Here is a 27324-nt window from a genome sequence, read left to right as displayed (position 1 = left end):
CCCCAGTAAAAAGGAACCATTGACCCAGATGGCTGCGGGGCTGGAACATAAGGTGCACAATGAGATACCCGAGGAGTCTGTTCAGCCTGGAAAAGGTGAAGGTGATTTATCACTGCCTATAACTTCTTGATAACAACATGCAGAGAAGATGGAGCTAGACACTGCTCAGACACACAGAGATAAAACATGCAGGCACAGAGACAAGCTGCAACACAGAAAAATCAAATTAGAGGCAAAGAAAAGCTTTTCACCTTGACAGGAGTCAAATATTAGGATAAAGGCTGAAGGAGGTTGCGTGATCTCTTATCTCTGGCAATACTCAAAATTAAGCTGGACAAGTTGTTCAGCATCTCCATCTAATTGATCATCACTGGCCATGATCCAGAAAAGTGATCAAGTCAAATAGAATTATAGCCTTGGACTTCAATTACAGTTGAACTAATGAGGAATGTGAAAGGGAACAGAAGGGTCTCTGCAAACACATCAGTAGCACGAGGAAGCCTATGTAAGGTATGAGCCCACTGCTCAATGAGGCAAGTGACCTACTGCTAAAAGACATTGAAAGGGCTAAAGTACTCAGAGCCTTACCTTGGTTTTCACTGGTCAGATCCGCCCTCTAGTCCACCAGGTCCTTGAGCTTGGAGGCAACAGCTTGTGAAAATGCAGCACTACCCACTGCAGAAGATACAGTAGGGTGTATTTAAGCCTACTGAACATGCAGAAGTCCTTGGAAGTGGGCAGTACACAGGCCTGGGTGCTAATGAAGCTGGCTGATACCACTACAAGACTTCCCTTATGAAAGGTCCTGGCAATTGAAGCAATTTCTGTGGTCTGGAAAAAGGCAAACATCTGGATACTGTTCTGTGACAAGCAGCAATGGACACAAGCTGCAATAAGAGAAGTTTCAATTAGGTCTTGGGGGTGAAGAGAATCATTCACCATCTGGGCACTTGAACATTGGAACCAGGGCCCAGAAAAACAGCAGGGAAATCTAACCTTGAATACGATCAAAACCCAGCACAATCAGCTCTGAGCGCCTTGCTTTAAGCAGGGGAGGTTGGACCACACAAACTCAAGAACATCCTTTCAATCTAAGTTATTCTGTGACTCTGTAAAGATTAATACCACTTGAAATACACGCATTAGCAAATAACACTGGTCAGCACCCAGTCATGGTGTTTCCATTGCATCTGATCTACCACAATGGTTTTGGATATCTTTGTTCTCTTCCACATGCAGCTTTCAGACATAAGGTGAACATTACATATCATCTGCATTCAGATGTGTACTTCCCCCCTGCCTTAGAAAGGGATGAATTATACTAGAAGACAGGTCAATCAAACTCCTTTTCCCCTCTCAAAGAACCTGAACAGCTAACTCTGATGTATAATTTGTGCATGAGTGGTTATATACATAAGATATGGAATACCATAAACAAAAGTGATTAATAGGGCTTCACTTCTGGGTCTGGGGCTCTGCAAGGATGTTAAATGGTTTTGTTCCTTTTGATCAAGTACAATTTTGGCACTATGCTGCAAAAAGCTCAGCATAAATACAGAAATTTACATGATAACACATTACTGACTATGGAAATTCAGAGTGGCTGTTTGTGCAATCTGAACTCAGTTAAAATTCATGTTGCTTAGTGACTGGCAAAAGATTTTCTGCCATATAAAACAATGAGTAAAGTTGCCAACTGAGCCACATCCCCTTTTTCTCTGCCTCAACCCTTCACACTCTGCACCATCTGTTTTAATCCCTCACTAACACTGCATCTGTTGCTCAAGCATGAATCTCAGAGCACTTCAACCATTGTTTTAGTGTAATATTATACCAAATCCCTCATTTTCTCACATCCAGACACAGAGGTGGAAAGGTATGTGCATTTCAGAGAGACAGAAATATTTTCTGCAACATTCAGCCCTTCAAATAAGTTTACATAATCTGAGAAGCAGCTTTTCCCAGCACAAATGTATGATGACAACTAGAGCTACAGCAGTTAAGTTTGCCTGGAGAAACTAACTGAAACATTTTCAACAGCTTAAGGAACACTTAAAACCAGATAATCCATGGCAAATCAAACAAAGCATCTCACTACACAAAACAAGTCAGGCCACCGTCAGATCTTTTATTAAAGCACTTTTGAGACACTGACAGAGAAGATATCACAGATGCGACAACTTAGAAAATCAAGCTGGGATAGAAGTGTCACTGGTGTTTTCAGAGAACCAAGCATGATTCCAGCATGTAACCATCCCCTCAGTGGTTTCCTCAGCCATCCACAAGACACTAAAGGGCTCTTAAAAATTAAACAACCCTTCTAGAATTGCTGTGGAACCAGAACATAAGGTTCTTGGTTTTGATCAGAACTGCAGTCGAAGTTAGTGTGTGTGTGCATGTGCACAGAGAATGCATCCACCTTGACTTCAGTTAAGGAACCAATTCCAAGAGTTAGAGTGACCTGTTCTCACTAGGAAAACAAATTCTGACACTTTCTTGGTAAAGGGATCGGTTCTGCAGTACTGAGGGGATGAGAAGGGCTTGTTCTCAGAATAATCTCCAGCATACACAAAAGAGCTTTGGAAGGTTTCATCCCTGCATGTTGTTCTTTGGGTAGTGCCACCTGCTCAGTATCTGTAGTGATCTGGCTTGAATGGCCCATCTTTTGATAAGCCTAGGTATTTGGCCTGCTTCTCACTCAGCTTTGTCAGCTTCACACACAGCTTATCCAAATGTGCAGCAGCCACAGCTTCATCCAGCTGAAAAACAAAGCATTGAGATAAGAATATTAGCAGAACAAAGTCCTATTATTCATAAAAACTCATAGTCAACTGTGGGAAAAGAGTATGCGAAAATCAGCAGCAGCCCCAGGAAGGATTTAACAGGCAGGCACAAAACAGTAAACAAGGTCTTCTGCCAGCATCACCTAAGTACAGAGACCCTGAGCATCGACTGCATTCAGATTGAAAAGCCTCAAGCTTTTCAGGGAGTCATATCCAGCTCAGGATTAGCAATTTAATTAAGTTCATTTCGATTTCATCTACACATTCACATCAATCGACAAGAACAGAAACCAAGCTTTTTGGAGACAAGAATACCCAGTTTGGTAAAACACAGAAAAGCCCTGACCATGTTTCCACTACAAAAACATCTCAACATACTGGTCTGTCATCATAAGATTGTAGAGATGTTCTGCTGTTGACAGAAAAGAATACGTCTGGTTTCCAGATCTCATCTTCAAGGTACACACGTTAAGAAAATTCATTCAAGAATAACCAATCCAATAAGAATCCTAAAATCTCTAATCATGCCTTCATGACGAATAAACCCAAGGTGTGTAGTGGAAAGTATATTAACAGCATATTTTATAACTCACTTTTACTGAGTATAATGGGCTATTCTTTATCCCAACAGTATCAGACAATAGCCACCTACTAACTTAAGCAATTGAAAAACACAAAGTTACAAGGCAGTTAAGAATCAAGGAGATGGGTACACGAGTCAAAACCAGAGAGTAACAGGAAACTTCAGTTATTCCATCAGAAGGGAAGGGAGAGCCACAAGAGACTCGAAGGTGGAAAGCACATAGCGTTAAGGGATCAGTGCTGCTGAGTTACACAAAGACTAGTTTTAACATCACTTTCAATTCCTGCAATGTACAAGTATTTATTGCTAAGGAAACATATAAACCTAAATTTCCAGCAGCACAGGAAAAAGTTATGATATCCCCCCTATATAATCAAACACATGTGAGAATTCATAAAATATTCAAAGAGAAATAAGTCAACCAAACAATGAAGGACCAAGTCTTCAGCTTGTGTGAGCCAACATCTCCTAAATGATTCAGTGTTTAGCCCTCAATTTCCCACACAAAGGGAGTGTAGTAACTAGTAATCACTCTAAAATAAATTTTACTTCAATGAACCAACTAATGGGATGAAAAATTATATTTATACACAGTGCAGTTCCCTGGGGTTCTATCTGCTGATAGTAAGTAAAATGGAACTGCTAAAATCTCTTCAGAAACAGCATGCCCCAAGATGTGCAAGAGAAATGATTGAAAAACAAAGATCAAGCAAAGAACGTAGCAGTGAACTATGAAAGGTGCTAAATACTACATAAAAGTCAGAGAGGGAAAGAGAAGGAGGGGAAAAAGAAAAAAAAAAAAAAAAAAAAAAAAAAAAAAAAGCACCACCAGCAGGAGTGAAAGAAAATCTCACTAGGAAGATGGGATTTTAAAGGGAAAGAACTATTTAAGCCTGCCAGATCCTTCCAGAAGATTAAAAATTGAATACATATCTGGCCAACTGGTGTACTTCCAACATGACAGGTTAAACCCACAATTTCAAAAGAAGCTGTTGGTGAGTCAGGTAAACTCATGTTCTTACCTAGTGCACACAAAATCAGATAGCTGAGAATAAAAAAGGGATAAGTTTGTTGCCAAGGGCCTAGATACAATAGTTTGGCTAGATTTTTCAGGAAAATGCACAGCATTTTCTTTGATTACTAGAATATAATTTTGATGAATACCTAAGGCAAACATGAACATATTCTGTAATGCAAGGTACTTTGTACCTAAACAGGAAACATTAGGCAGAAAATTATCAAAGAACAGGCAACATTAGTCAGAAAATTATCAAAGCAAGCTCTTCTACCCATCTTCCCTTGGTCCTGACATGAAGACAGCTTCATTCTTTTGAAATCCTCTATGAAGTACCGTGGGCAAAGAACAGCATTTTGCCACAATGTGTGTTCCTAAGCAGATCACTGCCATATGCTAAACAAATAAATGCAATTCAGTTTAAGTCACTGATTTGGGCATTATTACTCAGTTCCAGTTCAAACATGTTTACTACAAATTGTTATTTAAAGGAGTTTTATTAGCACCATTGGACTATCCCTTTCTCAAGAGGATTGGCAGTAAAACATTTCTTCTGAAGAGGATGATCAACAAGCTCTCTGACACATAATCAATTCCCACATTAGGTCTCTGGTATACTTCATTTGATTATTAATGGATGGTTTTAGAAGCTTAGAAGTTCTTCAGCAAACACTTCATAAACAAGCCCAAACATACATACTCTATTTCCCAAATGAAAAGCATTTTCACATTTAATGTCACATCTGGTTGCATTTCAAAGGCAGTGGGATTTAACTCCAGCATCTTTTTCAATGTCTATCTCAAATTCTCAGGCTTGTTTTGAAAAATTAAAACCAGATTAGTTTTATAAAAGGAATTTGAAAGTTATGACATGATCCAGATTTCTCCAAGAACAAAGAATCCACAGATAAGTTTAAAAGGAAACCCAAGGGAATCTGTGTCATGAATATTTCGTGAAGATATTAGGACCAGATTGTGATAAGCTCTGCTCAGGTGCAAATGAACCCCAGACTCTTTGAACCACAGTAAGGAGGAGATAAAAAGTCAAATGAAGCTTCCTAATCATCCTGAGGCAGCACAGGGCTCCCCAGCACCTCTGGGTGGAACTCCCCAGTCAAGCTGAAAATTGAAACATGAACATTCCTACTGCACGTGATGGATGAGTGCCGGTTCCGCACGCCATGTCGCAAGAATCAGCCCCCTTCTGACTCAAGAGGCTCAGCATAGCTGAAGTAAAAAATTCATTGAGGGACAGAAGCTCCCCGAGAACACTGAGTTCAAGCACAGACAGAACTGGGTTAACTTATTCCATCTGAACTTGGCTTAACTCACCTTCTTTGGAAGAAAATGGACTCCAACAGAGTATTTGTCACTATTGGTCCACAGCTCGATCTGTGCCAACACTTGGTTGGTGAAGGAATTACTCATAACGAAGCTCGGGTGACCCATGGCACAGCCCAAGTTGACTAGTCTGCCCTCTGCTAGCAGTATAATGTGGCGGCCGTTCCTCAGCGTGTACCGATCCACCTGGTGGAAAACAAACCCAAACAAGTCAGAAGTGAAAGCACTGACAACATTTACTCATGCAAAATTTGGCAAACAACCTTCTAACACCAGCAATCCAGCAGTAGGCTTGCAAAATGGACTTAGGTTATAACTGAGAGGTAGACACTGACTGGGAACTGAGTGATGTATCAAGTCTGTAACTGTTCTGGATTTCACACATCATATATCTTAGTATACATTTCTCATCTAACCACTTATCCAGCTCTTCTAGCTTTTCTGCATGCCTGTCATCTCAGATGGTTGCTGCAAGAGCATGCTGCCAACAGTGACATTTAATTCACGTATGTGTAGTTATAGGGACTGGTGTGGAGAAACAGGAAAACACATTTAGATGCAAATGCTGTCACATGTAATACAGGGGTCACAGTCAGAGTCCTCAGCTTATTGAAGTTACTCCCTTGTAACTTTCTGCCTCTTTTCAACCATTGCTTTGCTGTGAAAGCACATTCAGCTCTTATCTGCAGCAGGCTGCACCTGAGCAATGTCTGCAAGCTCTTTGGCACTGTTCTAGGGTCTTCAGCCTTGCAGTTTCAAACCTCACCACCCACCTTGCATGAGCCCAAGTCCAGCTGAGGATGGGTCAACACAAAAGGCCCTCTTCCCTTGTCCAGTGAGCAAGTAAGGATACACCTGCAGCTGTAAAGCAACAGTGTAACAACACTGTCCTAGATCCTGGTGAACTTCCTTTGCTCTTGGAGCTGCACATATTAATCCTCCACTCAGATCAACCTCCCAGCAATGCTAGGGACAACAAGACTCCGCACAGGACCGTATCTCATACATCGAGTCCCAAGCAATGCAGGAGATTTTTTTCCCTTAACATGTGCCTGACCCACACTGGAATCCTACAACATTAGCTCTTCACACTCGTGGGAGATTAGAACATTAAAGCTTAGAATTAAATGCCAATATTGCCCATAAGTCACATGAACATTCATTATTCACTGGTATTCACTGCTCATCTCTAATACCAAACAGTTGGCAGTAGATTAAATCTCTGAAAAGATCAAAGATCAGCTTGGATAAGACTACTGCTATCTTAGACATTCATTTATCTTGTGTTTTCATGGCACGAGTATTGTGAAAGACTTAGGAGGCTTCCTCCCCACACTGGATTTACACTTCCAGTCTCAGAATTTTATTCAAATGGAGCAAAAGCAAAAACATCACTTTGTTCTTAAGCTCTAGCCTGTAGGATAGGTGAAGAGCCACATGGAATCTACAGCCTTAATTGCACAATACTACTTTCTGCAAAATCCTTCTACCCAGGCTCTTAGAAGGCAGTTCAACAGGTATTCAACCTTCAGAGAAGTTGTGCAGTTGCATGCCTTTCCTACATGCCTCTCCCAGCAATTCCAGAGTGATTTCTAGGATTTGTGTGCTGGAGACAGCTTTCCCCACCCCTGCCCTCAGCAAGGTCTGTATGAGTAGACAGTAACCACCTCAAACAGAAGCCCTAAATAAAATCCTTAATTTCTCCTTTCTAAGAGGACAACCAGACAGTATTAGTAAGAATGTTTTCCATAGCACAGCTTTTGCACTTCTTAGAGAAGACAGCTCTTCAGTATGGATCACTGTGCTGAATCCATCCAAAAATCACAACACGTAGCATCAGAAGACTGAGAGGAAATAATGAAACCAAGGACGAAGGAGACAAGCAAAGGACTCGGAATCCTGAGAACTGTCCTGTAGCAGCAGTGGGGAGACACCTGCATGTTCGTACTCATGTTACACCCCTGCGCATTTTCAGGCAAAAAATGCAGTTTTATTCAGAACTAGCAAAACAGTTACAATAGCATTCCATTATGAATGACAGAATATGTGCCAGCATCCATAAGAACAACCCTTAAGTTCTTTTCTTTGGCACAGGATACTCATGGAAAAAGCCAGGAAATTACAAATTATCACAACACTACAGGAATTTTTCACATTAAAGCAAAAAGCACTCAAATCACTTGCATAAATATACCTCTTTCCAAACGGGCAGAAGAATATACAATTCCAAGTTTCTCATACACTTTTAATAGTAAACCCTGTACAGATTAATATGGCTACAAGGTATCGCACTTAAGGGCTACTGTTCTCAGGCCTGAACAGCACGGGTTGGGTGTCAAGATATTGGGTATCTTGACACTAGTTACTGTATCCCCATATACTGGCACAGCTTGGCACCTGCACAGCAGCCAGGCGGTAAATGGAATCTCCACCACAAGCCTCCTCCATAGGTGCATAAGGCTGATTTATAAACCCACAAAATTGCTAGAGAAGTAAAATTCAAGTCATCCAATTGCCAAGTTTATTTGAAGATTTCTGCAAATGTCTCCTCCTTTTCTTAATTTGCATGTAACTTGCTCCAGAGTTTGTCTGGTTTACACTGCCTTTGTGTCACCCCTTCACACCTGAGAATAAATCACACAAGAGTCAGAGCTCACAGATCTCACCCGGACCTTTCCTTCCCCTCTAAAGTTGTGCTTGTGTTACAAGTCACTAATATCAGAATGCAGCTGAGTGGGATTTTATGAAGAGCAGACCAATATTAAACACTGCCATGTTTTCAGGAATAAGTTTACTTGGTATCCAGTTGTACTTTGAAAGCAATGGATGCATCAGCTTGGCACATGGGGGCACCTTCCTGTTGCAGGCATTAGATGAAGCTGAGGTACAAGTGGCACATCCAATGCTGCCAGAGACACCTTCTGCAAATTTTAGCCGTTATCTTTGAGCTTTCACATGTATGACACCCTCGACACAGTGGGCTTCACAGCTTTTACTGTTTGAATAGGGTCCCTCCTCTGGGGAGGTTCAGAACCGGAATAAAAGCAGGATAGGAGGTAGGCCTTACATCAAGCCATATGGACTACCTTGTCTTTAATTCTATTCTTTTGAAAAACAACATGCTGTCTTTAGCCAGATACTTGTTATTATTTTCATGCCTTGGATTAAATTGCATCTTACTGGAGGACTGGCTCCTTTAAAATGTCATATCCATGGGAAAGGGAGTATTACCTCCTCCAACAGCGATACTTAATTTTTCAGGCAGGACTAAGAGCCACACTGAATATCCACATTCAGGTAAGTTTGTGTGCTACCATAAAAACATCCCCTTTAGTCTTTGACATTTGCTTTTTGAACAATTCCAGTTTTAGTTTTGAAACCTGAGCAACCCAAGAGCAAGCACCTAGCTGCAGCGTCACCCAACGAGGAGCTCGTTAGTCAGCTCTACTCTAAGGTCACAGGCAAGAACAGACTTGAACACAGTTAGAATTTGGGCTCAATTAAATCTGGAGCTATACGCTCAATTTCAGTGTACCAAAAGCAAGCAGGATGTTGCAAAGACTCTCAATTGCTTGCTGCAAGTTCAGCATGGGTGGCCAATAAGTCACAGGGGAGTTAAAATTCAAAAAGCAGATTGAAATCTAAAAGATGCTTAGATGTGTTAAAAGAAAACACCGCATACCTGTCCCAGAAACCTACCATCAGCAAGCACACTGCCTCTTCAAAAAGGAACTAGTTGTTGTTCTATGCCAAGTCAGACACATGGTTTGCCTTAAGCAATGTTCTCTCTCAAGGCTGGTGTTACCTAACAATTTTGGTTTCATTTAGCTCTGTTTCTTTAAGGACTGCTTAATTTCAGCTGTACAGCTGAATTTTTTCATCTTTACCTTCCCATGCAGCTACAGCTTTAGATGGAAGTAGGCACACAGTAGGAATGCAAGTGAAGCAAGCATAAAACATCCCTCCACATCTGCCTACAAACAGACTTATGGTCCACAGGTTTCCAAAATGAAAGCACTGAGCCTGGAAGAGAACTGAATTTGGCAGAGCTCCAAACAGGCATTACCAAAGCTTCCACCTCTTAATAAAATGTGCTTTGAAGAGGTGTGAATTTTTTCAAACCTTGGTAGAATCTCAGAAGACATTCTCTTGAGATTCATCCTAACACTAGCACTTTGAGTTAGGACTGAGATTCTTCTAGTGCAAGACAGCTCATTAGCAAGCGACTTCCTGCAAGGAAGTTTAGATCAAGGCAATCTACACTCTGTAATGGCCTGTTCTGCATTCACCATCTAGGTTACTTTTTAAAGATAAGTTTGGCATTGTTTTCAGCTGGCTATCAAAGAAAGCCCATATCCACACCTTCCCTCCCACACCGCAAACATCAAAGCTGACTTCTTGTAAGGAATGAGCATTATGGAATTGTCTACACAGTCACCACCAAGAAGGCAGACGAGTGTTTGCAAGGGAAGTAGAAACATATGGACAAAGATCTATCTCTCCAGGCACCTCTTGCCAGCGACCATGCTGTACCCACGGGCACTGGCTAGAGCCAATTGCTTTAATATCAATGTAATAGAATTATGTGCAACTGTTCTACATTAATGGGGAAGAGAAGACCAGAATCAACATTCTGATCAGCCTCCAGCAAGGTTAGCTTCCAAATGAGCTAAAAACAGAGATAAGTATCTAAAGAGAAAGTCCTTCCACCCCTTTCTGGGGCATGTCACTGACTGGCTTTTCTTTCTAGCAGGAGACTCGTGCAAGTGCTGTCTCACCTGGGGCTTAACATTCACAGCCTCTACTGCATTTTCATTCAGCCACTTTGCGTCAACTTCCACATCAAAATGGCCAATATTACACACTATTGAATCATCCTTCATCTGCTCAAAGTGCCTGTAAAACAGAAGTTTTATCAACAGTTAATGCACACATGAAAAGACAAGCACAAAAACAATACACAGCTCTTCCAGCACAAGGATTTGCACTGATCCATAGCTCTCCTCAAGGAAGAGCAAAGAATCTTTGTCCCACTGATTGAATTTGAGCCCCAAAAACAAGAGCTGTGCAGATAGAAATCTCAGTGAAAAAAATATTCGAGCTTCTAGGAAGGGGATCTTTCTAAAGATATAAGAGTGTGAGCAAAAACCTAATATAGAAAATAAAATTAATTTTTGAATTGATCAGAAGTAGAATACCTGCAGCTATTCTGCTCTTTCCTACTACTTGTTTTTAAAGTTGCCAGTAGTTTTACATCTCCGTAGTCTAATGGCCTTATCTCTTCCCACTTCATTTGACCTTCTATTCAACAGGTACAATCACAATGGCAAAGACAGGAATGAGAGTGTAGAGCGAAGGGGCTATAAATTGAGATCTAAGAAGTGATAACAAAAAAAACTGCAGGGTAGTTTATTGAGAACAGGCTAGTTTCAATCTGCTATATGTACTCACAGATGGAATCACTTTCAACATCTACCTCTCCCGCCTTCTGCTCACACTTATCTGTCCTATCTTGAATTCAGTTCAAATGCTCTCATTCTCCAAAACGATCTATCCCTCTACACCTTTTATTGATTCTCCAGCATTAGATGCTGTGAGACAGGAACAATTGCAACTCAGCAATAACCTACAGAACTGAAAGACTAAAGTCCTCATTTCCAGAACTAAATCCAGATGTGCAGAAATGCAAGCTATATGCTAAAACTCACCATGTTGCTGACAAGTTATGACTGTATAAAATCTAACTGCACAAGATATTTTTTTTTCCTACTAAAGCAAGTGGCTAGGCCATACCTGCCCTGAACAATGTCAGTGCATCCAGTGGTGGTAACAAAAATATTGCCTTCTTTGCAGGCCTCCTCCATAGTTGTAACTTCATAACCTAAAAACAGAGGGAAATTAATATTTCCTTGTCCAACCACCAACACTTGTTCAAAAACAGACTACAATATTATGACTAGAAAAGTCAACAGAATCTGTGCCAGTGTTTGATTTACAGAGGATAGCAGGGCACTGAGCATACTCTTTGTCTCACTAAACTCCAAGGTAACACAACTCCAAGGTAACACAAAAACATCTTTCAATATGAAGATCCATGTTTAATAATGGTATGTTTATATGTAGAATATATGGAATAACTCTTAGCTCGGATTCAAAGAGCTAAGTCTGCAAGCAAAAATGCACCAACAATGCTTGTAAGTTCTCATTATGTATGAACAGAAATGGGATAAACTGGTAAAACAAGCACTGCTACAGGACGAATGCATGGAAGTGTGGTAACAGCTTCCAGAGCACGGCTGGGGCACAGCTTCACACTGGAAAAGCAGCAATCATGGCACTGCTCTCCACACACATCCAGCAATGTAAGACCGGGTGTTTTACAGTGGAGACTTCCAGTCAAGGCTTAACCCAAACTAGAAGTTAGAGCTGCCCAACTTGAAAGCAAAAATCAAGTTTACAGCATCGTGAAATAGGGTGCTTCTCCCACCATATAGTTTCTATATCCTTGACTCCAAATATATCTTCAAGGACTATACTAAACTCCTTCCTGTGCAGTTGTAAGGCAAGAGTTCCTCACAAGCTGAATTGAGCTAGAGAATTCATCTTCACTTCCAGAAGAGGAACAGGGTTAATATGTGCTGAAATTGTCTTGAGTGGATATAATTCAGTGCCCTGTACAGCAGCCCCCACATGAGATGCACCAAGTTCTACAACTCCTGTGGTTCTCACCTTCCATAGCTGCCTGCAGTGCGTTGATGGGATCGATTTCAGTGATGATGACTCTGGCTCCGAAGCTCCGCAGGGCCTGAGCACAGCCTTTGCCCACATCACCATAACCTGCTACCACTGCCACTTTTCCAGCAATCATGACATCTGTAGCACGTTTGATGCCATCAATGAGGGACTCTCGGCAACCGTAAAGGTTATCAAACTTGCTCTGAGGAAGAAAAAGTAACAATTTAGGACAGATGGAAGTCATTCATAAGCAAAAAACCTTTGGAGAGTCAAAATGGATTTATACAAAAGTAACTTTGAACAGAGAGACTGACAGTCTCAGTTAAATAATTATAACGAGGGACGAAGAGCCAGGTTTGATATTTTTATTTATCTGTTTTTAATCAATACAACTATACCAGATACAGCCTCCAAGGTGCCCCTGGTGAGAGGGGTATCACAAGTGGACATGTGTTCACTGGCCATGGCTTGGACTTGTTCAAAGCTTACTAGAGGTAACCTTAGAATCTCAACGAAAGCCTGAACAGCTGCTGCATACAGAGATCTGCTTAGCAAACTCAAGCCTATGTTCACCAATTCTACCGCTGTTCCTCAAACACCAGAAGAACATCTGGCCAGTTAGCTAGCATAGGGTTACTCCTTCAGGACACACATGTACCCACAGAAGCGACAAGCAAGAAGCTGCCCACACTGATCAGACTGGGAGCAAGGCACCGCTGCAGCCCTCGAAGATCAAACCCATTTCTTCCCTAGGAAGAGTTACACTAATGCTGACACATCTCACCACTGCCCAGTCCTAGAAACAGTCAGTAATATTCACGATACCAGGAACTGCAACTAGATTTCATCTCGTAACACACCCTCCTGCATCTTCCTAATATCATATTCACCTAACTTACCAGCAGCCAAACCTCCAAATCAAAACTGTGTTGCTAAACCAGAGGTGAAACAGTATTCCACATCTTTCTAGATTTAGAAACACATTTTGCTGTGCTGATTTTTGACACTCTTCACCACATTCTCCTGGAGCCCTTTTTGACAAGAAAGATGGACTGGATGGAAAGATCAACTGGATGGATCTGTAAAGCTTTACAGAAGCCAAGAATAGAAAAACTCCAGCTATCAAAGTCATGCTCTGCAAGGCAGGGGGTGAAAAACTTGCCACCCACAGCAAAATTCAGGTCTCAAAGCCTGCAGCTGTGCTTTCTGCAGCCTTGAATCACCAATTGCTCCTGCCATTACACCCAAGAAGTACCACACTGTCCACTCTGAGCAGTCTTTAGAGTGTGAACTCAAATGCAATCAGCAGCCCAGAGCTTTAAAACAGGAGTTATGCAGCTATGGCTGGTGCTCTGAGACACGTAGAGTAAGTGATGTTATATGAAAGAAACATGTGGCAATGTTTAGATTTATCTTTCAGTCACAACTTTTGGCTGTAAGCTTTTATTATAAAAAATGCAACCATGGCTATGCATCATTGCTGATACATCAGCTGAGCAGTTTCAAAACTATAGCTTTATATTATTTTCCTAGCCTCAGGTAGGCAAACTTGGTTGTTTGCCTACCTGTAAGTTACTCTCCACAACCAGAAGTACCTGACTGTGCCTGTAAGTCTTGGCAAGGCAAAATTGCCATAAACACTTCAGAAAATCTGTGCTATCAATGCCTCAAATGTCAAAGCTAGTAACATTCAATGGCACTCTGGTCCACTGGAAGATTTTCCTTGCTCTAAGTATTCTTGTGAAGGAAACCACTGTTTTCAAAACAGATTCCTCATCCCCAAATCCTCCACTTGTACTCAAAGCTTTCCTGACATCAATGCAGTCCCATGGGGCAAGGGATGCACTGTACTCAGCATTACATTTGGATGGCAGTGGTGGAAGGGAATTGGACTGCCTGCCCTCTCTCCAAGTATTAGTGTAGGAAGGACTTTATCATTTAAAATCTGGCAGCAAGTCAAAAAATATCTATCTGGAGGACTGAAGTTTGTCAGTTCAGTAAATGCCTTCCTGAAGAACTATAGCTATGCAATTCGTATCAATGCTTGAAAATAAGCACTCACTTGGCACTAGAATAAAATTAGCTCAACTCACCCCCAATGAATCCCTTAAAAAAAATATATCTTGAGTAAGTTTTTAAAGAAATACTTGAAATTCCTCATCTACTGAACAGTATTAATAGCTATTGTGCAGGAGGCATAAACACCGGGAAAAAGGATGCTGGGGATCAGGTTTCTTCCAAAAGCAACTGGATTCCAGCCTACTGGTTAGGGAATAGAGATGCCATGCACTTGACTGAATAGAAGGGAGCCATTCTGCAGAGAAAACAGGCCAAACCATAGTGAGAAATGCCATGCCCAGCAACAGGATGATGTCCGGGACTGAGGCTAACCTCTGCATGTCCTCATAGCCACAGAAGACAGAAGTTTGGCCTGCAAGTGTCATTCATAGAATCATAGAATCATAGAATCATAGAATGCTTAGGGTTGGAAGGGACCTCTAGAGATCATCTAGTCCAACCCCCCTGCATACGCAGGGACACCTAAAGCACGTGGCACAGGACTGCATCCAAGCGGGTTTTGAAGATCTCCAGAGAAGGAGACTCCACAACCTCTCTGGGCAGCCTGTTCCAGTGCTCTGTCACCCTCACTGGTAAGAAATTTTTCCTTAAGTTCCTATGGAATTTTTGATGTTTCAGTTTCCGGCCATTTCCTCTAGTCCTATCAGTGGCCACCACTGAAAAGAGACCATGACCGTCCTCTGCACTCCCTCCCTTGAGGTATTTATATACACTGATTAGATCCCCTCTCAGCCTTCTCTTCTCCAGGCTGAACAGGCCCAGCTCCCTCAGCCTCTCCTCATAGGGCAGATGTTCCAGGCCCCTGATCATCCTTGTAGCCCTGCGCTGGACTCTCTCCAGCAGCTCCACATCCCTCTTGTACTGTGGAGCCCAGAACTGGACACAGTACTCCAGATGCGGCCTCACCAGGGCTGAGTAGAGGGGCAGGATCACCTCCCTCGACCTGCTAGAGATGCTCTTCTTAATGCAGCCCAGGATCCCATTGGCCTTCTTGGCCACGAGGGCACACTGCTGCCTCATGGTCAACTTGTCGTCCACCATGACACCCAGGTCTTTCTCCGCAGAGCTGCTCTCCACAAGCTCGGTCCCCAGCCTGTACTGGTGTCTGGGGTTATTCCTCCCCAGGTGCAGGACCTTGCACTTGGCCTTGTTGAATTGCATGAGGTTTTTCACCGCCCAGTTGTCCAGTCTGTCCAGGTCCCTCTGGATGGCAGCGCAGCCCTCTGGGGTATCAGCTACTCCTCCCAGTTTGGTATCATCAGCAAAGGTGCTGAGGGAGCACTCTGTGCCTTCATCCAGGTCATTGATGAATAAATTGAACAGGACTGGACCAAGGACTGACCCCTGGGGGACCCCACTAGCCACAGGCCTCCAACTAGACTCTGCACCGCTGATCACCACTCTCTGGGCCCTGCCATCCAGCCAGTTCCTAATCCACCTCACTGTCCACTCATCTATCCCACACTTCCGGAGCTTGCCCAGGAGGATGTTGTGAGGGACAGTGTCAAAAGCCTTGGTGAAGTCGAGATAGACGACATCCACCGCTCTCCCCTCGTCTATCCAGCCGGTCATTTCATCATAGAAGGCTATCAGGTTAGTCAGGCAAGATTTTCCCTTGGTGAATCCATGCTGACTAATCTTGAGCACCTTCTTGTCCTCCATGTGCCTGGAGACAACGGCCAGTATGAGCCGTTCCATCACTTTTCCGGGGACGGAGGTGAGGCTGACTGGCCTGTAGTTGCCTGGGTCCTCCTTCTTGCCTTTTTTGAAGACTGGCGTGACATTGGCCTTCTTCCAGTCTTCCGGCACCTCCCCCGTTCTCCAGGATCTTTCAAAGATGATGGAGAGCGGCTTAGCTATGGCATCTGCCAGCTCCCGCAGCACTCTGGGGTGCATCCCATCAGGGCCCATGGATTTGTGGGTATCGAGGTTCCTTAGGTGCTCTCTGACCCAATCTTCCTCTACCCAGGGCAAGTCTTCCTCTCCACCAGCTTCTTCTCTTGCCTCTAGGGCCTGGGGCTCTAAAGGGCTGCCCTTGGTAAACACCGAAGCAAAGAAGGCATTGAGCAACTCTGCTTTTTCTGTGTTATTTGTAACCAAGGTGCCCATCCCGTCCTCCAGCGGACCCACGTTTTCCCTGATCTTCCTTTTGCTGTTAATGTATTTGAAGAATTTTTTTTTGTTATTTTTAACGTCCCTTGCCAGCTTGCCTTCCAGACGTGCCTTAGCTTTCCTTGTCGCATCTCTGCACTCCCTGACTACGTTCCTGTATTTCTCCCAGGGGGCCTGTCCTTTTTTCCACATTCTGTATACCGCTGCCTTCTGCTTGAGCATTGCCACAAGCTCCCGGCTCATCCACGCAGGTCGCCTGCCCCCTCTGCCTCCCTTCCTACACACAGGGATGCACTGCTGCTGGGCGTGGAGGAAGTGCCGCTTGAAAACTAACCAGCTCTCTTGGGCCCCCCTGCCTTCTAGAGCACTAGCCCATGGGATTCTACCGAGGAGGTCTCTGAAGAGGCTAAAGTTGGCCCTCCTGAAGTCCATCGTCGCAAGGCTACTTACAGCCCTGCCTCCTCCTCGTTGAATCCTGAACTCCACCAACTCATGGTCACTGCAGCCGAGGCTACCCCCCACCTTCACATCTCCTACTAGGCCCTCCCTATTTGATAGCACGAGGTCCAGTAGCCCACGTCTCCTCGTCGGCTCCTCCACAACCTGCGTCAAAAAGTTATCGTCGACGCTCTGCAGGAACCTCCAGGACTGCTTATGCCTGGCTGTGTTGTCCTCCCAGTTGATGTCGGGGTAGTTGAAGTCCCCCATGAGAACCAGGGCCTGTGACCGTGAGGCAACATCCAGCTGCCTATAGAAGGCCTCATCAACCTCCTCGTCCTGGTCAGGTGGCCGGTAGCAGACACCCACCACAGTGTCTCCCACATTAGCCTGCCCTCTAATCCTTACCCACAAGCTCTCAACTCGCTCATCCTCGACTCCCAGGTTGAGCTCCATGCATTCCAGTTGCTCTCTCACATAAAGAGCAACTCCACCACCTCGCCTTCCCAGCCTGTCCTTCCTAAAGAGCACATAGCCTTCCATGGCAGCGCTCCAGTCGTGCGAGCTATCCCACCACGTCTCTGTGATTCCGATGAGATCATGACGCTGGGACCGCACACAGATCTCCAGTTCATCCTGCTTATTCCCCATGCTTCGCGCATTGGTATACAGGCATTTCAGGGAAGCAACAGAGGCCACAGGTTTCCCAGGAGGGGTGAAAGAGGACCCTCTGTGATCATTTCCTATCCTCACTTCCCCACTACCATACTCCCGCTGGACGCCATCTGACCTGGGCTGTGCGGTACTGCTTGCCGCGTCAGTGTGCCACTCCCCTTCCCCCTTCTTGCATAGTTTAAAGCCCTCCTAACCAGGTTGGCCAGCCTTTTTGCAAAGAGACGTGTGCCCCTCTTGCTAAGATGAGTACCATCGTTCCCCACTAGCTGTTGGTCATCAAACAGAGACCCATGGTCGTAGAAGCCGAAACCCTGTTGCCAGGTCCAGCGGCGCAGCCAGTTGTTAAGCTGCCATATTCGCCTTCTCCTCCTTGAGTCCATTCCCCTCGTTGGCAGAATGGAGGAGAACACCACCTGGGCACCTGTACCTTTGATGGCCATCCCTAGGGCTCTGAAGTCTTGCTTGACGTCCCTCATTTTCCCCATGGCATCATTAGCACCCACATGAATCAATAGTAGAGGATAATAGTCCGACTCCTGAACAATTCTTGGGAGCCTTTCTGTGATATCCTTTATTTTGGCCCCAGGTAAGCAGCAGACCTCTCTGGATGAGGGGTCCGGTCTACATATCGGTGCCTCCGTGCCCTGCAGCGTGGAGTCACCCACGACGATCACCCGCCGCTTCTTCCGGGTGCTCCTTTTCACTTTAGGGGGAGCAGCCTTGCTGCATGGATTAGACTGCCCCTGTGTAGAGATCCCCTTAGACGGGCCTTGGTTCAAGGCCTCCTCTATCTGATTCACATGTTCCAGGGCCTCGTACCTGTTGAACGTGGTCACCGGTGGAGGTGAGGTGGGCTGTGGAGGGGATCTTCTGCCACCACCATTCTGCTCAGGCAAGCTACACATCAGCACCAGCTATGATAGTTTTTCTCCTAGAAAAGTATTCTGAACTGACTGGAGTATGGTACATTGAAAAATATCTACAGCAGTCTGTCATAACTGCTCTATCACTCTACTTAGCTATTCCTGTGCTGCTTTTTTTCCAAGTTTTCCATGCTAGGTTAGTGTGGAAGGTACTATGAGTGAAGACTGGCCCATTGCCACAAGGACTGAACGTAGCCTAGTGTAGCCATAATTTCCAAAGGTGTTTTCATATTGTTAAAATGAAAAAAAAGAAAAAGAAATCCTCATACACAAACCCTTGACTTCAAAAAAGAGGGGTGCTATTTACAACTGCACATCACATTAGGCACGTCACAGGTTCCACTAGCTCATTTTAACAACACAGTGAAATGGTGAAAGAATTCAGACAAGAACAACCCATCAAGAGTGAGAAGCAGTAAAAATACCTCCATGAAAACGACAGCATCACAACACTAAACAAGTCAGGGAAACACAGCAATATAACACAACCGGCTGCATTACCTTCGTGACAGAGTCGTTAACATTGATGGCTGGCACTTTCAGGGTCCCATTGGCCTTCATCTTGTACAGGTTATGAACTCCAGTGGTTGTCTCCTCTGAAATACCTCTAATTCCTATGAGGAAAGAGGAAGGATTCATCCTAGTCAGAATTAACACTGCAAATAAACACATCTGGATGCTGAAGCATCTTCCAGAGCCCTCTGTTCTGGATGCACTCTGCACAAAGCAGGGAAGACATGAGTAACCTCATCTATGTTTTCAAGCACAAGTCTGAGGCTCTGAACAAGTTTCTCTCTCAAGAGAGCTAAGACAGCAGGATAAAGTTTACTGGTAGAATAGGAAGGAGGAAGAAGTCAGATGGAAAACCACAACAGATGCCAGAAGGTAAAGAGCTTCCCAAAGAAACAATGAGCTAGTCCCTTGCCCATTCCTAAAATTAACACTGACAGGCAAGAAAAGGGAAGGAAGACTCCAAATAAGCATTTTGGATTTGAAAGCATTACTGATTTCATCTTCTATTGCTCTTCTCAGACAATATCCAGTTTCCAGCTATGAGAAGAGCTACAGTTAGGCAAACAACACAAGAAGTTTGTGGCAGAGCCAGATATAAATCCTGGTTTCCCAGTCCTCAGCCACAAAATTTATCTCTTAGATCACTTATAGCATTCATTCTACAGCACTTAAACACATTCATTAACACTTCATTACCAATGCCAGAGCCATTTCTGAGTACAAGGGTAGTGGCAGTTGACACCAACCATACTACATATTTCAGTGAGGAAATAAAGAACCCAGGAGTGCCCAGGAGGAACTGCAGAGCAATCACCTTCATTAGGTCTGCCAAACTGAGTTCGTACATAGATAAAGCTCTGAGCAACCCAAAAACATGGGGATTTCATCACAGTATGAACTGCTTCTAGACCAAGGAATGAGGAAAGATTAGGTGCTAGTCCATTCTATCACCAAGTGGATGGTAAAAAAGCCCTCTCCAAAGAGCCCTCCAGCTCTTCTCCAAAATGGGTAAGATGGTCACCTCAGTGATGTTTCTAAAGCTTACTTCAGTCTTGTGAGGCGACTTGAAGGGAACAGAGAGCCTAATTAAGGCACTTGGATCAATGAATTATTTCAAGTAAACAATTTGCCATCCCAAATTCTCCTGTGGATAATCAATTGCAGTGGTGATTAAACACCACCACCCTTCCCCAGTCTAGACACTAGCAAAGCAAAACTTAAATTTCATGGGAATTAATAGTAAAGTAGAAGCACAAACATCTCAAAATAAGATCTTGTTTCCAAACCTTGTTCCAAATTACATCCACAAGCTGAAGTCATAAATTCACGACTCTGTTTAAGTGCTTTAAGGACCCTGACATTTCAAGGGCCTTTTGACTTGGCATCAGTTGTCTACAAGTTTGTCCAGATATGCCACAAATTCTGGTTATTTCTCCTCTCTAACCTCTCGGTAATACCTCATTGAATATAAATTGAATTTGTCTAGCTGCTACATAGGGCAATCCCTTGATTACTTTGAAAATCCATCTGCATAAAGAATTACTCCTAACTAAAAAGAAAGCACAATGAGTTTTAGAACAAACCTACCAAGTCCAGCTGAATTTCAGATGTAGAGGACATGATAATTATCTTCGTTCATTAAGGTCTTGAGGTGCACTATAAGATACCTATTTTACTGAAGTATGAGACAGTGTGGGGGAAAGGCGGAGGGAAACAGGAATTCTGCTCAACAAGGCAGAAATCACCAATAACAGTAGCAGGATCTTATAAAGAGATCCATCTGACCCTTGCAGCTAATTCAGATTCACATGAAGACAGATGAAAACAATGACATTGTTTTACATAAGTCTGAGATTTACGGTGAGAAGATGTTGCCTCTCCACACAAATGACCTCTGTTACTTGCCACTCCAGCCCCCTGCCACGCTCCAGCAAAATCCAAAAAGTTGCTTACGCAGGAAGGAGCAATCTCGCATTCCTAACGCAGCTGAAAGACAGAAAGACTAAAATGCATTTTAAAAGTCACTTTCAAAGCTCCAGAAGCCTTAAAATTTCTAGAAGAGCAGCTCACTGCATCCTGCCACCATGTGGGACCCATGTCTGCAGGATGGGCACTCCAAAGCAGGGGAGTGGGCACTCATGGCCCCCCTCACCCCGGCACCCGCAGCAGGTCTTGGCACCCAGGGGAACCCACGCTCCATGGGCAGACATCGCCGCCTAGCACTGCTAGGAGAAAAGGCTCCAAGACCCTCGGAGAACCTCCTGCACACCAAGGGAACAGGAAGAAAACTCCTACCAGCCAAAGGCTCCCAGGCATAGCAATTGGTCTTAAATCATCTGACCTCCTTTAGTGTGGTTGGCAGCATGTGGATGCTCTTTTTGGTTCAAAACCATGGTTGGTGCTTTAAAACATTGCTATGGTATTGCAAACCATGCAGACTGACCACTTCAGTTTAAAATCTTCAAGTTTCACTCAAACCATCTTTCAAAATGGAACCTGTACAAGTGACAGATGCCTACACAGAGTCTAGAAGACTAGAAGAGTTAGATTTCTTCATGCCCAATATCAGAAGTGCTACTTCTCCCACCAAAACACAAGGTCCTAGAGAGCTCCTGGTGGACAAAGTGTCACAAATTTCAGCTCTGCAGCTGGCTGACCCCTTCCTAACTTGAGGAGAGAGATCTGACTTCTCTCATTAGTAGGTCAACCCAACGCATGTCAAATGGCTGTCCAGACTCACTGGTCCTGACAGAAACGGACAGAAAGCAAGGGATATTAGCTCTCCCTTTTCCTTCCTGACCAGTTAGGAGTACCCTGACAAATAGGCACCACCACATCTACAAAAAAATATGACTCTTGATTAGGCTGATTTGCCCCCAAAGGTCTGTTTCATTAAACGTTCAAGTCTTAAGACTCAACTTGGTTGCATGTAGACAGAACAAGTTCAGGCTTTGGTACTTTCAATGCTTGTTCAGAGAGGCAGGACAAACTAAAAGAACACTATCTGTGGCACAGCAAAATATGGCAGCTTTAACAAGTCTCCAAACAGCAGCAATTTACCAGAAGTGGTAGTTTTCCAGTAAAACTGACCAACTTGCTAGGTACAGTTGTTTACTTCCTGTGAAGGAAATCATCTCTATGAGGTTGTGGCAGAGACCTCCAACTCAAAGTTGCACCCTCTCTCTTCTGGTCTACCTGGAGACTGAGACATGCACTCCCATCTTTCTTCAAAAGCTCTCGAAGCTGAAATGTCTACGTTTAGATTTTTTTTTTTAAACCTTTAAGATACCTTTACCTACAAGAACCTGATGTCATAACCTTTACTGACCAAGGTCCCCCTGCTGCTTGAGGCAACATTTCCATCTGGTCTCATCTGTTTTGAAACTCTGCAGTATGAAGCAGTGCAGGCATCACTAGTTTCAATGACCTTTTGCAGAATGAACTTAACTACAGAGAAGAGCCTACAGCAAAGAAAAGGTTGAACCAAAAAAAATGGCTAAATATTCAAACCTGCTTTTTCTCCTTCTACCCGAAGAATGAACACATCCACATTAATGGATCATAAGTGATCCGATGTTCTCAAACCTCTCTTCAGAGTGGTCTTTTGCACAGATACGAGCTCAGATTGCTTCCTCCGCTGTTCAGTTCTCAAGTTTCTCTCTTCTATCTTTATTTATCCTGGTTGGAGGGACACTTTAGTTCACAGGAATAAGCGAGTAGTACAAAGCCATTCTGCCCTCTAATGGCAGGCTGGATTAAGAGAGAGGAAAAACTTGCAGTGTTAGAGACATGGAAGTTCTCAACAATTCCTAATCAAATAAAACTTGAATGAAGCATAGAGGCTAATTTTCAACTGTTGGTTTAGTCCTAATGTGCAGCTAACCTCTGTTTATTGTAGAAGTGGTGAAACACGGAGGACAGACAGGCAGTCCACTCTGAAATTAGGCCAGAAAACTTGTCCAATCCTTAACTAGCAAAAGGCACTTTCAGCTGCTCCCTTCTGTGCACAGCTCAATTGCATATGCTAATGCCTGAGTGCAGAGCCTCTGCTAGATCCTCAGCTTTCCCCACATCTCCAAGCACAGTACATACTGAAACATCTCCCACGTTCTAGGTTCAGTCTTTCCAAATATTGTGCCTGCTGTGCTGACATTACTGACAGTCCTACCTCTCCCCTAAAGAGGTCATTGAACTGTGACATTAACCACTTTCAGTGACCTTCAAATACCACAAGCCCTTGGTATTTATTAGTCTCTATTACCTTCAGGGTACCAAAAACACTGGGTACTACATTGGTATTTGCTACATTTAAGCAAATTAAGCATCTTTGCAGCACAGGGCTAAGTGTCAAAGTCAGTTAAGGAGATCAAGACTACACAGTGGACCCACTTCAGGCAGTTTTCTTGTCTCTGAGGATTGCTGGACTCAACAGCAAAGCAGATCAAGCTGTCAGCTTCCACAGAGATCAGTCTTGGTGAGTTTGCTGATTTGCTGTCAGAAAGATTTTCAGCTATCAGTCCAGATGTCACACACATTTGGGCAACAGAAATGTTGACAGGTAAAGACATCTGGCCTAGGCTCCTCAAAAATGCAGCTGAATGCAGGTTATTCCTGTGAACTTAGGAAGCAGCTCTGGGCAAAAGGCATGTTGCTCTTGATGGCAGACCAAAGGGGGATGCAAAGACAGGAGACAATTCAAGGACCACTTCACTCCAGCACACAGAAACACAAGTAGAACAGGTGAAGGGACTAGAGGGCACAAAAAAAAAAAAAAAAAAAAAAAAAAAAAAGGGACAAATAGCAGGAATTCTAGACATGTGGAAGACAGCCCAGTGCAAACAGCACAAGGAGCAGGGATACAAATGCAGATGTTACATGTGTGCAGCAGAGGAACAACCCTGCAAAACAGAGGATATGAACATGAACAATGCATTTTTGAATCTGTGATAATGTCAGGGAGACCAAATGTTGTGACTGATCTTGATGTTCCTTGGTTTCAAATGGCAGGAAAACAAGAGATCATCTAACAACAGACAAAGCCAATCTAGGAAGCAAAGTTGAACTTCGATGGAAAAGTATGGATCTAAGCATGGCTGAGCAGATAAAGGAAATCTGAGATTAGAGTTTAAATAATACCAAGGTTTTCACTGCAGAAGAACTGACACTAGGCTCAGGGTGACAAAACCTGAAACCAGTCACACAAGCAGTTTCCTCCTCCTTGCTCACCTGCCTCAATGAGCTCAGTCACAGGGAGTCATCCCAGCCTCCTACACTCACCCAGCTGGAGAGCTGCTGCCTTCTAATCCCTTCCCACCTTAACTTTCTCTTAAAAGCATAAGAGCTGATCCAGTTCAGCAACCTCACTTTCAAGGACCATGAACAAGCAGCAGCACACCTCACAGTATCAGTTTAGTTTCTCTGTATACACACTCCCATTCATTTTATTTTTCCATATGCTCAAACATGCCCTTTGGCATCACCAAGCCTCTGTGGCTTGCAGCAGGAGCACAGATGAACACTGACAGAGCTAAGGAGAGGCTGCCACATTACTGGTACAGATCAGTGTGCTACTGCAGCTCAGGCCTAATGCACTGCAGATAAATCATTTTACATGAACACATTAGCCATACCACTCAAGCTAGTCTCAGCTTTACTAACCTATATTTACAGTAATAAATCAATAAAGCAAGAGGCCTAAACCTGACTCCTTCAGTATCTTTGCCAACAAATCAGATAATAGTGAATGCCTTGTAGATTATAGACTGCAGAAAACTATCCCCTGCAGAAGATCTACACATTGTCAAGATTTCATCCACAGATGCACAAAGAGGATGAGGAGGATGAAGCATTAATCTTTAAAAAAATATATCATTTGCAAGCAGAAACCATCAAGCAATTTTTAAACACAGCCCATTTCCAGAAATCCAATCAAAAGCACCACTTGCCATTTTCAGGTAATGGGCACTGAGAAGGATGGCCAGAAGGACAGGTCACACTAAGTACAAAGAATAGACAGAAACAACAAGTCTTGTAAGAAAGATTCTGGTCTTGGACTGTAATTTTCATGGATACATCACAGCCTGTTTAGACATTCTTGTCTCCCCTCTCCCCAGCCCTTTAAACAAGCAAGGGATTCCCAGGGAAACCTAAATGCCTCCCAAGAGCAGCTCTGCCTGATGTTACAGGCTGCAAATTACCTTTCAGAAGCTGTGGGTATTTGGTATGGACCAGGTTGGTAAGATCTCCACCATCATCCAAAATCATGTTGAGGGGCTGCCCATCCTTGAAGTACAAGGTCTGCTCAATGCACCACAGGTACTCCTCGTCCGTCTCCCCTTTCCAGGCGAACACTAGGCAGAAACACACACATACAGTTGGCCAGTTTCTTACTCAGCATGTAGCAAAGCAGATGCTTATCTGCACCTGGAAGCCAGAAAGACTTCTGCATTGAGAAAGATATTAGCACAAGCAAAAGTGAATTCACTTCACCTTACATTGCAGGTCACAAACTTGATCAACACTTTCATTTGCTCCCCCCTTTCTTCTACACCAGGAGGAAGAAACTGGAACAAATCAAACTAGACTAATAGCAGCAATGCCCCATATTCTCCATTATTTCACCCTGTGCTGCCAGGAATTGGAAAGAAGCACTGGGTATACTGATACAGGCAGATGAAAACACAGCTGCAGCAATGGCTAGCAAAACAGAAGAGGCACCATACACTTCAGCATGAATTAAGCACCAGGTACAAACTCTTTAGCAAATTTGAAATTAAATTTTACTTTCCAGCCCAGCGCCAAAATCCATACTGCTGTGCCTTCTCTGCTCTTGTTAGCAGATATGACTAGATCAGCAGCTCTACCACCAGTAACAGGTTGCCACCACTAACATGTTTTATCTAGCACTAGCAGTATTTTTGCCTTTCCAGGCATTTGTATTCCTGATTTCACCTGGTACTTGAATTATGGTAGTACTCTGCTATTTAAACATTATTAGTCTTACAGTTTACACATCCCAAGTTGGGACACCTTCTAAACTGCCCTATTTTTATTGTTTATACAGAAAATTTCAAGTTTAAGTTACAAAATCAAACCTGCAACTGTATTTTCCTTAGAAATATGCATCAATATCTCACATTGTATAAAGAATGAGCATTCCTTAAAGATCTGGTAAATTCAGTGTGCAAAGGTAAATTCAGTGTGCAAAATGTAATATTAACAAAAAGAGTATGGCCCAAAAAGCAAGGCAGAGGACAAATTTAGACAAACACTCCACCCCTAAGCTGCTCTTCAGCTGAATTTTGGGAATTATTGAGAACAGTGAGGAAGGTGATATCAGATCTGGACAGCCCTTCATTGTCCCTTGACAACATATGCCAGAGACGGGCAGGAGGTGATGCCCACAGCTAATAACACAGGAGCCAAAGGAGGGACAACTTTCTTCATTACTTTAAAATGGATGACAGCGAGGAAAAGATTTGCAGTAAAAGGTAATTATAACAGAAATGGAAGACACTGCCCAAAACAGAACCAGGCTGTCAAAACAAAGTATTAGATTCTGTTAGCACCCAGGCTCAGGCCATACCGTTTCTATCATGCAGACTCATGAGCACTGTATGTCCCAAAGCCAAAAACTGCAGCAGACAGCTTAATATGTTCATGTTGATGAGCAAGAAATTGCTATTTACTGAAAGTAGACAAAAATAAAACCGCAGCATTTTGATAAATCATTTCAGGGATGTTAGACTGCAAAAAAAACTGGCCTAGCCCTGGCTTAAAGCATCTTGAACATTGACTCTGTCACCGTTACAGAGCACATTGCAGCCAGCATCTCCTCCCCAACACCAGTTAGCACCAGGCTTACTGGAAAGCAGACACCTGTGTCTGAACACACCTACACACCAATTTCTTTATTGCCTAGCCAGTTAATCACCTTACTGACCACACTTAATGCTGCCAACACACAACCTGGAGGCTTTGTAGTCTAACACAAGATCAGTCATTCTCAGGAGTGCTAGACTGATGCAATACAGCTTGAATTAAACGCCCTCTTGTGTAACAACCACTGCTTTTGATGCGCTATTTGTATCCTAAAGCTTACTCTTAAGAGCTTGGTTTGTGCATAGT

At 43.5% G+C, this 27324-nt stretch overlaps 1 protein-coding gene across 1 annotated transcript in view; it reads right to left on the bottom strand.

The window, feature by feature from the left end:
• Positions 1-2622: 2622 nt before the first annotated feature.
• AHCY (adenosylhomocysteinase) overlaps positions 2623-27324 on the bottom strand; it is a 28674-nt gene continuing 3972 nt past the window's right edge. The window contains exons 4-10 of the mRNA XM_088529174.1: positions 25395-25547; positions 19186-19298; positions 12452-12659; positions 11516-11603; positions 10501-10618; positions 5714-5908; positions 2623-2759 (exon numbers count right to left, since the gene is read on the bottom strand). Of these exons, the coding sequence (XP_088385300.1) occupies positions 2628-2759; positions 5714-5908; positions 10501-10618; positions 11516-11603; positions 12452-12659; positions 19186-19298; positions 25395-25547 (1007 nt within the window). The 3' untranslated portion in view covers positions 2623-2627. The remainder of the gene's footprint in view (positions 2760-5713; positions 5909-10500; positions 10619-11515; positions 11604-12451; positions 12660-19185; positions 19299-25394; positions 25548-27324) is intronic.

The sequence above is a fragment of the Tinamus guttatus genome, unplaced genomic scaffold (genome assembly GCF_059628265.1).
Source record: "Tinamus guttatus ecotype Peru unplaced genomic scaffold, ASM5962826v1 Tinamus_guttatus_pri_ptg000326l, whole genome shotgun sequence".
Taxonomy (NCBI): Eukaryota; Metazoa; Chordata; class Aves; order Tinamiformes; family Tinamidae; genus Tinamus; species Tinamus guttatus.
The sequence above is the reverse complement of the archived record's forward strand: the minus strand, read 5'-3'. Positions and strand labels throughout refer to the sequence as shown.